General features: G+C 34.0%; 2 protein-coding genes across 2 annotated transcripts; one reads left to right on the top strand and one right to left on the bottom strand.

The window, feature by feature from the left end:
- The first annotated feature begins 4844 nt into the window (after positions 1-4844).
- LOC106106549 (facilitated trehalose transporter Tret1-2 homolog) lies at positions 4845-7843 on the top strand. Its single transcript, XM_013287150.1, has 3 exons — positions 4845-4995; positions 5823-5958; positions 6169-7843. Exons 1-3 carry the CDS (start codon positions 4969-4971, stop codon positions 7449-7451), a joined length of 1446 nt encoding a protein of 481 aa, XP_013142604.1. The 5' UTR covers positions 4845-4968; the 3' UTR covers positions 7452-7843.
- A 472-nt stretch (positions 7844-8315) lies between these two features.
- LOC106106560 (sugar transporter ERD6-like 6) lies at positions 8316-10274 on the bottom strand. The gene is made up of 2 exons (XM_013287159.1): positions 10189-10274; positions 8316-9660 (listed from the first exon to the last, which is right to left on the bottom strand). The coding sequence occupies exons 1-2, from the start codon at positions 10262-10264 to the stop codon at positions 8387-8389; spliced, it is 1350 nt and encodes a 449-aa protein (XP_013142613.1). The 5' UTR covers positions 10265-10274; the 3' UTR covers positions 8316-8386.
- Between the last annotated feature and the right edge of the window lie 1894 nt (positions 10275-12168).

Genomic DNA, 12168 nt, shown 5'->3' with positions numbered 1-12168 from the left:
CGCCGCCCCCCGCCAACGGTCCTACACACATACAATATTATACCTAGTTTACATTAAGCCAGTAAAGTAGACATAAGAAAACACAACAGGCCCTGCTTTGGGTACATGCCAGGGCTACTGTCCCACTGTACTGGCTAAGTGTAAATCAGGCATTGTATAGTATAGTATATATAGATACTTTAAAAAGAATTTGTCTTATAATACGCGGCAAATGCGTAAAAGTCGCGCCTAATTCGGGTAGAATATCAGATGACCTTGAGCTGCCGTTTAGGGTCCGTTCACACTGACTGAAGAGACGCAGAGTAGATTTTTATTGCAAATTATGCCTTATGCGATTGAAACAATGTTTAATTTTACCTAATAGGTCGTTATACAAAGTAAAATTAAATCTTATTTCGATTGAATAAGGTTCAATTCTATTTGCAATAAAAATTATTGCTCTACGCTGTTTGTGTAAATGGACCCTAAAGTTTTAAGTAAAATGTTTTAACAACACGGTAAATAATTGAAAAATGACTTTATTTAAGGTTTTTTTGGTATCTAATTGAATTTCATCCGACAGGTACAGCCGGCATCCCGGCACTGCCGAGTGTGCTCAACGACGATCTCTGTCTGTCCGAGTCCGGGAGCGACTCCGACTGACCTCCGCTCACTCACTCACTCACTCATTCACTCTCTCACTCACTCGTTCACTCATTCACGGCTCTACAGATTGTTGACACTCCTTAAAACTTGGCAAATTACATCCATACTTATCGAATTCAAGAGAAATGAGAAATTGTAACCTTTTTGTCGATTGAATCGCGTTTTTCAGTTGGCACGTGGCGTAGTAGATTACGCTTGTTTGTAATGTGCCAACTAAAATGCCGTGTTATATCTACGCAGTCGGATGGATTTTTTTATGAAATTTTAACATTATGTTTTTTTTTAATTAGTATTGTATGAGACTTCGGTTTAAACAACGTTTACAATTTAAATAATACTTAGATTCATCTAAGTAAAAATTATTATCCATTGATCGACTACAACGGAGACAAACTTAAAGAAACCTTATTTTAAAGTTTAATTAAAATTATTTTTACATGCATAACACTGATCTGTATAAGGATAGGTTATTGCGCGGGAATGATAGCTTTTGCTTCGTTCCGATTTAATTTTATCAATGTTAAATGACATTTAATTCGTTGAAATTTGTATTATTAATTCGAATCTTTCATAGGCAGCAGCGACTTCGCCAAAAAGGCGAAAATCATGTTTAAATACTTTACCTTAAATCCTATATACACATCTTACTAATATTATAAATGTGAAAGTTTAGATGGCTGAACGGATTTCGATGAAATTAGGATAATCTGGAAGAACACATAGGTTACTCAGTTTTTTTATCTCGCGCAAACGGAGTCGTGGGCGAAAGCTAGTCTTTAATAAAATTTACAAAAACGTGATATTCTGATAAATTAAGAGTTTTAAATAAAAAAACGTTGCCAAGTTTTAAGGTGTACCAACTTAAGTTACTATGACAAATATAATACTGACATGTCGTTAATAATAAATACGTCATACTAAGTAAAACGTGCCTCAAAAGAATAGAGATATATTTTTTATTTTATGCCAATATTTTTAATGAAAATTAGTCATAAGATTCTATTGTTTGATGAAATAACATATGTATATATATATGAGGAATGAAATCGGCAATATCTAATTATATTAGCAAAACGTATGAAACATGTATATTTTAAAATGTATCTTACTTTTCTTTATATTCGTGTATATTAAATTGGGAATACAAAAACATGACTTAAATAAACTATCGTGAGACATTTTAAGTGAAAATCAAAGACAACTCAACTAACGTTATATCCACCGGTGACGGCACCAACTAGTTCCGGACCTTTCGGAGGTCCTTCAGTGCAAGGCGGGACGTGAGCACGAACATACCTAATACTCGCAGTAAAAATGGACCCACGAATGGTCTGAACTAGTTGGTGCTGTCACCGGAGGATAAAACGTGGGTTTTTTATATGAGATGGCAAATAAGCGGCCTGAATCTACCGAAATGGAAAGCGATGCCCATAAACATCCGCAATTTCAGATGCGTTGCCTACCCTTAATTGACGGAGGAGAAGACGCATATAAAGGACATTTTCCCTTCCTATGCGTCTCCGCCGTCAAATCCACTTTTCCTACCCATCCTTTCCTATTAAGAAAAGGGTGAAAAGGAAAAGGACTAAAATTAGGCCTCGGGCACTACACTCATTAGACGAAACGCGGAATTGTTTCCACCTCACGCCTGTTTTCTGTGTGGTCGTGGTATTACACCGGGCGTGCCGGTCCTGCAGTGCGAAGATATTAAAGCAGGCTCTACCACTCTAAAACTTTTAGTTGAGCCGTCTTTAATTTCCGCTTAATAAACATAACTTACATTAACATATGTAATTTACAAGTCACTATAAAACACAACAAATAAAAAAACTTACGACGCCTTTCCGACTTTAATTGGATAAAGTGTCGTTAATTATAAAATACTTGATTTATAAAAAAAATAATTGAGCAATTTATATTGATATATGTTTTAATATTACAGTGTTACACGACATTCAATAAATAGTTATTTTTAATAGCTTGTTAACTGTATTAATTTGACATTAAATTACTATTAAATGATTTCGAAATATAGTTAACTCCTATAATACGGTACGCTTTTTCCGCGTTTTATGTTTATAACTTACGAAATACGGGGCTAAGAATTACATACGCCCTGGGAGATTTTTACAACCCCGCCCAATTTATCCATGTTTAAAGTTCTTAATATATGTGAGACTGTAAATTGCTGACTGGAAATCCCTTTCTATCTAAAGCCCTGGTCACCCTATGCATATAAAAAGATTCACGTTTAACTATTCCCGTTATAAGGGGTTTTAATTTAATGTTAAGGAAGAAAACGATATGTGTGTTTAATTAAAATTATACCAAGAACCTTACTTAATATTATAAATGCGAAAGTTTGTATGGATGGAGGTATTTTAGAGTTTGTAGCCTGAACTATTGTATGTATCTCGATGTACTTTGGCATTTGTAAAGAATAGCTGGAAGAACATATACTTACTTATTTTTTTATAACGCACGGACGAAGTCGCGGGCGAATGTTAGTACTTTATATGTAAAGCTTATAAAAAATCATCTGTGTTTATTTACATGTTAGAAATTTGGAAAATTCTCGCGTTATCTGGGTATAGCTGTGTTATATAAGGGATCGAAATTGCGTTATAAGAGTACCGTGTTATAGGGAGATTACTGTATACTTATTAGTGTGACCAAAAATATACCACCTGTCTTGAGGGCGCCACAATCGCCTTTGATATTGCAATACTACGTCAACGTCAAGAACTAACTTTAGCCATTTAAAAGTAAAATCTAATTTAGACTTATTTTACGGTAATTTTATCAGCATTATCTTTTTAATAAAATTATATTTGCCGTTACAATAAAATTAGTTGTCGGTTTCCGCAATATGACGTTATATTCTATTTTCCTGGTCAGAGTATAGTTGTAATAACCTTAATTTTATATTTATTTTAATTGTCACATTCGTACATACAGACCGACAAGTTATGTAAAACCTGCAAAAGTGAAATTTAGTTCTGGCTCAGGTGACATTTTCTATGTCCATGTAGGTCTTACATAATTTCTCATAGAACTAACGCCTCTCTTACCAGTCTAGATATTGTTATTTGTCTACATAGTTTTTTTTTCAACTAAATTTTCAATAAGGCCAGGGTAATGGTCAGGGTTGCCTCATTGTAATTTGGTAGAAATGTAACTCGTTGACATCCCTATTTCAGATAAACGTATGTACAAGAATGTTTGCAGATATGTTATTGCTTCATATGTCTATACAAAATGATATACTTGAGATTACAAATGTTACGGAGTTGAGCGGACATGAATTGTGCCTTTGAAACTATAGAGCAAATTGTATATGCAGTTTACATTTTATTGTATGAACATATTATAAAACTCATATCAAACGATTTCTTGTGTTTTTATACCCCAAAATTTAATCATATTTAAAATTACTGACTACAAGACTATCGGATCACAAAAAGAATTTTTTAAATATCGAATGGAAAAAATAATGGTAAACTTACATTTTTTTTTATTTTTTGGTGAAGATAACCTAAATATGTAGTTCTAATTTTCTTGAAGTAAGTGAGAAAAAAGTTACTAATAGCTACATCGTGAAGTAAATTTCATTCCGCGTTTCATTTAAAGTGTCCAGGGAGCCTAATTTTAATCCTCTTTGCGTTCCCCAACGTACACGGAGAGGATGGGAAGGGGACGCATAAGGGGAAATGTCCTCTTTCTATAGGATCCCTCTGTTAAACAACGCATCTCCAAATGTGGAACTCTATGTGCAGCGAACACTTCTCCGACAAAACAAAAATGAAAAAAACGCTTAATCGAATTTGTTTTAAAGCAAAATATATTTCGGTATGTTTTGCTGTTACCGGAATTTAATAAACGGTGGAACGTCATATTGAATACATGTTGCACATAACAATGGTTTTTTGTCTAAAATTAATCGAAAATCTGTCATTTTACTAAATGGAGAAAATATTTTGAGTTTGTGCCGGAAAAAAGATTATATTATCAATTCTAGTCTACCTATACACGAATTATAGTCAGTGTATCGTATTTATGGTTGTACCAATTAGTTTCGAGTTTACATATCCTGTGCAGTATGATAAGATTGGTTGAAGGTCCTTACCTTCCTTCACATTTCATATTCCTATGGAAAGCTTACAAAAATACTAAAGTGTTTCAAGGTAAAGTAAGCCATAGCGTTTTATGTGTTCCGTACAATTATCATTTGAAAACATAACTATTGTAACTGGTTATTCGAACTAACGAACCCTACGGAGAACTTATAAGGGCGGTCAGTGATAAAATCGACAAGTTCGCAAAATGCATCGTTCACGGACTGTGCGCCAGGTAAACTATTCACTTTTCGTTGTGTTTATACTAATATTATAAAGAGGAATGATTTAGATTGTTACATTTTTGTATATATAGGAATAACTCAAAAATTACTGGACGGATTACAAAAAATCTTGCATCATTGAATCATTGAGTAATATAGGCTACATTTTTATTATTTCTTAATATCACGGGGGTGAGTCGCGACAGCTAGTTATATGGCAAGGGAAATGATTTTATACAAGTGTGTTTACAGTGGTAACCCACAGAAATAATACATGAAAAAAATTCTCATATTCCCTTGTCCCCACGGAGGGTCGTCACAGTATGTGCTGCTCTTCAATATATCTATGAGCCGTCATATCTGCATCCCTTCCTAAGCATAACCTCTTTCACATAATACATCCATACTCTCGGTCTTCCTCTACCTTTGTAGCCATCCACATTCAGTCTTAACACTTTGTCTCTATTGTGATCATCTCGTCGCATAAAATGTTTATACCAACTTGAGCAAATGTGCAAGACGTTATTGTTTTTGGATCGTTTCGTTGAATTTACATATTAAATACATTACTTACCGAGTAATGTTTTCACGATATTTTTCTGTTATTTTATTTTACTTTAGGTTTTACTTTTAATTTATTACTTATAAAGACTAGCGACTTTGAAACATAGTTTTAATGGATAAAATAATAGGAATAGAGACACTACAACTTATATCCTTTCTATCTATGTATTTAACTACAAGTATTTTTTTAATTTTCCTTTTGCATTGTGATTGTTAAATTGACATGTGGGATTTAGTCCTTATGCTATAAAATATCTTGCCTTTTGTATTTCAGTTATTCATTTTAAGTGGCCTCACAATATGCAGTATATCGGATGGTTTTATTTTCGGACAAATGTCAGGAATGGTGGACGATTTGCGCGGGAAAGAAAACGGACTATCGCTGAATGATGACGATGTATCATGGATAGGTAATTTAAGGGCAATAATTAAGTTAAAAACGTCGCTTCTGCATGCTTGTACTATCAAGATTGAAAGTCGCTGTTCCTTTTTTTATTTAAATCAGTAATTAGCATTTAAATTATATCTTTGTTAAAAATACATCTTTTTCTTTTACTGCTTTTTTCGTTTAACATAAATAGTTAAATCTTTGTTTATGCAAATGTTTTTTTTTATTTCAGCTTCAACTGTCAATGCAACATGCATTGTAGGTTTTATGTTAGCGGGAGTGGTAACGGAAAAAGTTGGGAGACGCCGAGCCATCGCGTTCCTCAGTGTGCCCATGATTTTGACATGGATTATGGTGTACTTTGCAAGTAATTTCGCGACTTTTATCGCATCAAGAGTAATCTTGGGCATCAGCTATGGAGGCGTGATTCTATTAACTTACGTAACGACTGCAGAATACACGACAATAAAACAAAGAGCCGTCTTTTTAACTATTGTAACGGCTGTTGGTCCTTCGGTAGGTACATCTGTAGGTCATATATTATCTATTCTAATGCATTGGAGAACCGTTGCATTAATAGGCATCATTCCCACTGCATTATCGACCATATTACCTTTGTTTTGGGTGGAAAGTCCATCGTGGTTAGCCTCCAGGGGACGGTTTGACGAATGTGTGACTGCATACAGAGAACTTCATGGTCGCAAAGAGGTTACTGAAGTAGAATTGAGATTACTTGTTAATTTCGAGAAAACAAAGCAAAATGATTTTACACCGAACAAAACATTCTACTTGTCAGTATTGGAGAAAATAACATCGGCGTTTAAGCATTTATATTTTTGGAAGATTACTTTGCTTGTAGCAGTTATATGTGTGTATAGAGTGGCGGGAGGCAGGGTATTGTACAACACTTTAGCAATTACTATGTTACAAGAAATAACTGGGAATCCCAACATTTTATTATTTACTTTACTGGTCGATGGATTTATTGTAACCGGGTCTATTTTACCTTTGTATCTCTTTAGAAAAATGAAGACGAGAACCCTTTTATTTTCATTTGGGTTAACTTCTAATTTCGCGCTAATAGTGTTGAGTGCATGCCTTTATTATATTCCAAGAGATAATGTGTATTTCGCATGGGTTTGTTCCTCTCTTCTAGCGTTTTATTTCATAATAGCATATGCTGGTCCTTACGCAGTGCTAGAATTATTGCTCGCCGAACTTTATCCACTCGAACTTAAATCTTTTTGTACTTTTTTCTTCGGTACATTTGCTGGTTTTGCAACATTTCTAAGTGTGAAATTAGCTCCTAGAATGTTTGCCTGTATGGGTTATCATGGAGTGTTTTTATTAAATTCTTCAATTGTATTTTTATGTTTGGGATATCTATGGTTTTATCTACCGGAAACAAAGGGTAGAACTTTGCAGGAAATAGAGTTGTATTTTAGAAATGGTGAATTTGATAATGAGACAGATTTGAAAATAGAACAAAATGAATGTGATGATCTTGTAGCTTAACCGTTTTTTTTTATATAATGAAAGTGGCAAACGAGCGGCAACATCACCGAGGGGTTCAACGACGCCCATGGACATCCGTAACACCACAGGAACTACAGATAAGTTGCTGGCCGTTGAGGAAGTGATAGGCTCGCTTCTTGTAGGACCCTAAGTCGTATTGGTTTAGAAATACAGCCGAGGACAGACCGTTCCACAATGCGGCTGTGCGGGGCAGAAAGGTATTATGCTTCTTTGTAATTCATTTTGAAATTATTAGCGTATATAGCGTTAGAGCGTATTGTAAGCGAAGTGTTAAAACAAGCATACAAACACTCGAAAACCATTATCCTGTTTACCAGTCGGGTAATGATAATATAACCAGATTTTAGCTATCAACAAGTTATGTAAAGAAACACCTAAATTTAGTTCGCTCTTTGCAAAAAAAATATATTCTTGTTCTTTTACGATGTTTACAAAATATTGGTACACGATACTTTTTTGTCTAAACGTTACGAATCAATTTGTTTAAGTTTGAACATTGTATCTCTATTACACGGATAAGGTAAATTTATAGCGGAAGAGGAAACGAGCAAACTGTCATTTGTTCGGTAATTTGCGAAATGACCTTGACATCTGCAAGATCCTTTAACGTAACAGAAGCGATATTCAAGTTTGCAAGATAGGAATATGAAGGATATACCATATTGGTAAAAGGCGGGATTCAAACCGAGGACTTGCAGATTACAAGTCAATTGGTTAACTCCTGAGCCACCGACATTCTATTATTATAATTTCAGTGGCAATTCGATTGATTTTTTTGTTTACCACCTTTTGTATAATAACCAAGGGCGTAATGAAACAAACAAATACATTATGTTTAATTTAATATAAAAAATAAACCAATTAATAAGTCATTATCTCTACGTAACTTACATGTTTAAATTAATTCTGAGTCTTCAAAGTAATCCTGCAACTTGTTCATTATTAATTTCTTCTATGGAATGAAATTTATTTTGTTTAAAGAAGTATTCTATTTCTTGTAGCGTCCTACCTTTTGTCTCTGGCATAAAGTACCAAAGGTAGCCGAGACAAAAGAATACTATTAAAGCGTTTAAAAGAAAAACTCCGTCGTAACCGATTGTAGCAAACATTAATGGCGCTAAGAAAACTGCCAGAAATGACGCAATACTGATAACGAAACTCAAAAACAAAACACAATATAACTTAATATCTAGGGGAAATATCTCAGCCAAGTACGGGTCTAACACGGCGTATGGTCCCGTTAACACAGCTATGAAGTAAAAAGCCAAGAGAGATATAACTGTCCAAACATAATTTGTACTCCCCGAAGGTATAAAATGTACACATGCACTCATAACTATTAATATGACATTTCCTAATAAACCCAACGAAAATATAAGTGGTCTCATTTTCATCGCGCTCAAAGAAAATAATGAAAATACAGAACCTAAAATGAAAAAGCCGTCTACGTAAAGAGTAAATACAAGAATATCAGAACTCCCAGTTAATTCTTGAAGCATGGTTATAGCCAATGTACTGAACATCAATTTCCCGGCCGCGATACGGTAAATATTAATAACTGCACCTAACACCATTATCTTCCAGAAATATCTTTCTTTCATTGCTGTTTTCAATTTCTGTACAATAACAGAAAAGTTCCGTTTGTTTCCTGACATTTCATTTCGTTTTTTCCTTTCAGTTTCTATTAGTAGTCTTAATTGTGCTTCAGATGCGTTACTTTCACCAAATATTTTTCTAAATGCCGTTTTGCATTCCTCGTATCTGCCCTGATTTGCTAACCACGAGGGACTTTCAACCCAAAACAGAGGTACTATGGCCGATAATCCCGTAGGAATTAAACCTATTAGTGCGACCGTTCTCCAATGTAACAAAAGGCATAGAACATGACCCAAAACAGTACCAACAGATGGACCTGTAGCTGATATTAAATTAATATAAAAAGCTCTTTTATTAGGAGTCATATATTCGGCCATGGCTACGTAGGACAACATCAGCACACCTCCATAGCAAACGCCCACAATAACTCTAGACGTAACAATTGTTGCCATATCATTTCCTAAATACAACATGATGTAGCTGATAAGAACTGGTAGGCTGAGCATTGAAATCGTTTGTCTTCTGCCGAATTTTTCACTCAATACAGCTACTACACCAAATCCCAAGATGCACGTTGCATTGATTATAGAAGCTGAAAAAGAAGTAATGTTTTAGAAGATGAGCTTCTAAATTAATCATACAAGGAATTATAGCCGTTATTAAGACTCAAGCGATCAACGTTGGCGATCGTAGTTTCCACACAAATAGACGTTCGCCGTACACTGTACATGGGCCGCAGTTTGTACTTCGTGCTTGTACAACCCGCGTAATAACAACCACATGAAGCTGTACCAGATGTTTGGCCGTTTTTAGATTTTAATTAGTATTTTTTAGCTATTTATACGGATTATGGTACGGTTTTGAAATCGTGTTTACGCAACACCCGAGAGTGGACAGGAATTGCGAGTGCCGCCCAACTGTTTGGCCTCGCAAAAGTTAGTGTCAGGAGCACTGACCGCCAACCTACGCTAGTCGGAGAGGCACCTTAAGAAGAAGAAGAAGAAGATGGCATACTTGAATATACTTGTTTTGTGGCATTAAAATTTAAGATATTAAAACTGTGTAAGGCAAGTAATTTAACATTATAGTAATGTATCAATTAATGAAAATGTTTATTTACCTATTAAAGAAACATCAGCATCATTTAATGTAATTTCACTTTCTTTCCCGCGTAAATCGTCCACCATGCCTGACATCTGGCCAAAGATAAATCCATCCGATATGCTACATAATATCAGTCCAATTATGACGAGTATCTGAAATAAAAATGATTACATTTAAATTAAATTTACTTATAATCGAATTCAATTGCAATATTTACACATTTTACTGGCTGGTTATTTCAACTATTGTCTATGAATTTATGTAGAATTAAAATTAATTATAGAAATATGTCTGTTTTTAATTAGTCTGTGATTATAGGCATATCAAGATAAAAGTGGTTAAGGTGATTTTGTTATGAGTTATATATTTTATTGAATTCCACTAGAAATCATTCAAATATCGATAAATAGAATAATAAAGAAATAAAAAAATACCTGGCGCAGTGATTCTGAACGCAACATTGTGTAAAATGATTAAAAAACATTTTATTCGCCTTTGCTTAGTAATGCCTATCTAGCAACCGTGACAACATTTGTTATTGTAATCTATAAGCTGTACTTGTTAAATTACTTACGACAAACAAAAAAAAAACTGTTTTACATTTATATATCTGGTTAGCGGATATTACGTTAAGACAATAAATAAGGCAATTTAATGAATTACTAAGCCTAAACAATTATGTTCCGGTAAAAAAAGCTATGCCTTTCTGTATACAGGATGTAATATTTGTCGCCTCCCTCTATACAAAGTAGTTGAAACATAGATTTTTTACTATAAAGCACTTTTGTTTTCAATAAGTGTCATTGATTTAAAAAAAAACTTATCCAATCTTATAATATAAATGATAAAGTTTAGACTTTTAATGGATGGATGGATGTTAGTTACTTTGGGTCTCGATAAAATTTGGCATAGTGAAATATAGTCTGGAATAACACTTATGCTACTAATTAAATTAATTTTTAATTCCTCGCGGTCAGAGTCGCGGCCGACAGCTAGATTTCCAATTTCCTGATTTCTGGAGAAGCAACAAAAATACCACCTGTATATAAAACTAACAATACTTTTTTTCTAGTTATTGCTTAATTGTTTTATGAAATAGAGTTAATTAAAATAATTAAAAAAATATTAGATAGAGACATCTGTGATATTATTATGAAAATAAACATCTAAGTATTTTTCAAGCGTTTCGGAGGTCGGAAACCGCGGTTAGAGTTTTTTTATATGAACATAAACATAGATGGTGCTAATAGCTTCGAAATGTTACGTTTGATGGAAAGAAAACAAATTCTTACTCAACTTAACAAAAAAGATTTCATCCAGTTTACTTTTTTCATACTAAAAACTAAAAGAATAAACGTAATTAACATTTTCTGTAATTGAAAAGTACGATCTTAAAGTGACGAAATTCACGATATGTCGACGACACAAAAACCTTCGTAGTACTCTTTTATGCGTGTTGTGGAAAGTTTCCCTGTTCGTACATTGTTGAATTATTGTAGTTTTATGTTTTACAATAAAACAATCGTTAATACTAAACAGGGATCGTAAAAAAACAAGAATAAAGTAGTAATTGTACCACTTGTAAGCCGATTGGTCGACAGAAACGCTGTTTTTGCACAAGTGACGAATTTTTTTTATGTGGCGTGCAAGCAAATCAAGACAGGAAAATGAGTAAACTGACAAAAAAGACATTTTATTTTCACACATCCCCTCATCTGTCAGAAAAGGATGGGAAGGGTAAGAGAAATAGAATTAGACCTCCACCATCGCAGATAGTTTAATTTTTCCGTAATCATCATTGTCAGCGTAAGGTCGTCCACTGCTTATCGTTGGCCTCCCCCATCGATTGTCAATGCCAGGTCCTGTACCGTTGCTTGTTTAATAGTCTACAATTTGGAATGAAAAATTAAACGATGGTTTTATTATGTAAAGTATTGCATTGGTCCAGCTAGAGCTAGACTATTTAGATTAGAAATGGTCGTATAATAGAAAATTA

The sequence above is a fragment of the Papilio polytes genome, unplaced genomic scaffold (assembly GCF_000836215.1).
Source record: "Papilio polytes unplaced genomic scaffold, Ppol_1.0 DF822178.1, whole genome shotgun sequence".
NCBI lineage: Eukaryota > Metazoa > Arthropoda > Insecta > Lepidoptera > Papilionidae > Papilio > Papilio polytes.
Note: the sequence above shows the minus strand (reverse complement) of the source record. Positions and strands in the feature narration are given on the sequence as shown.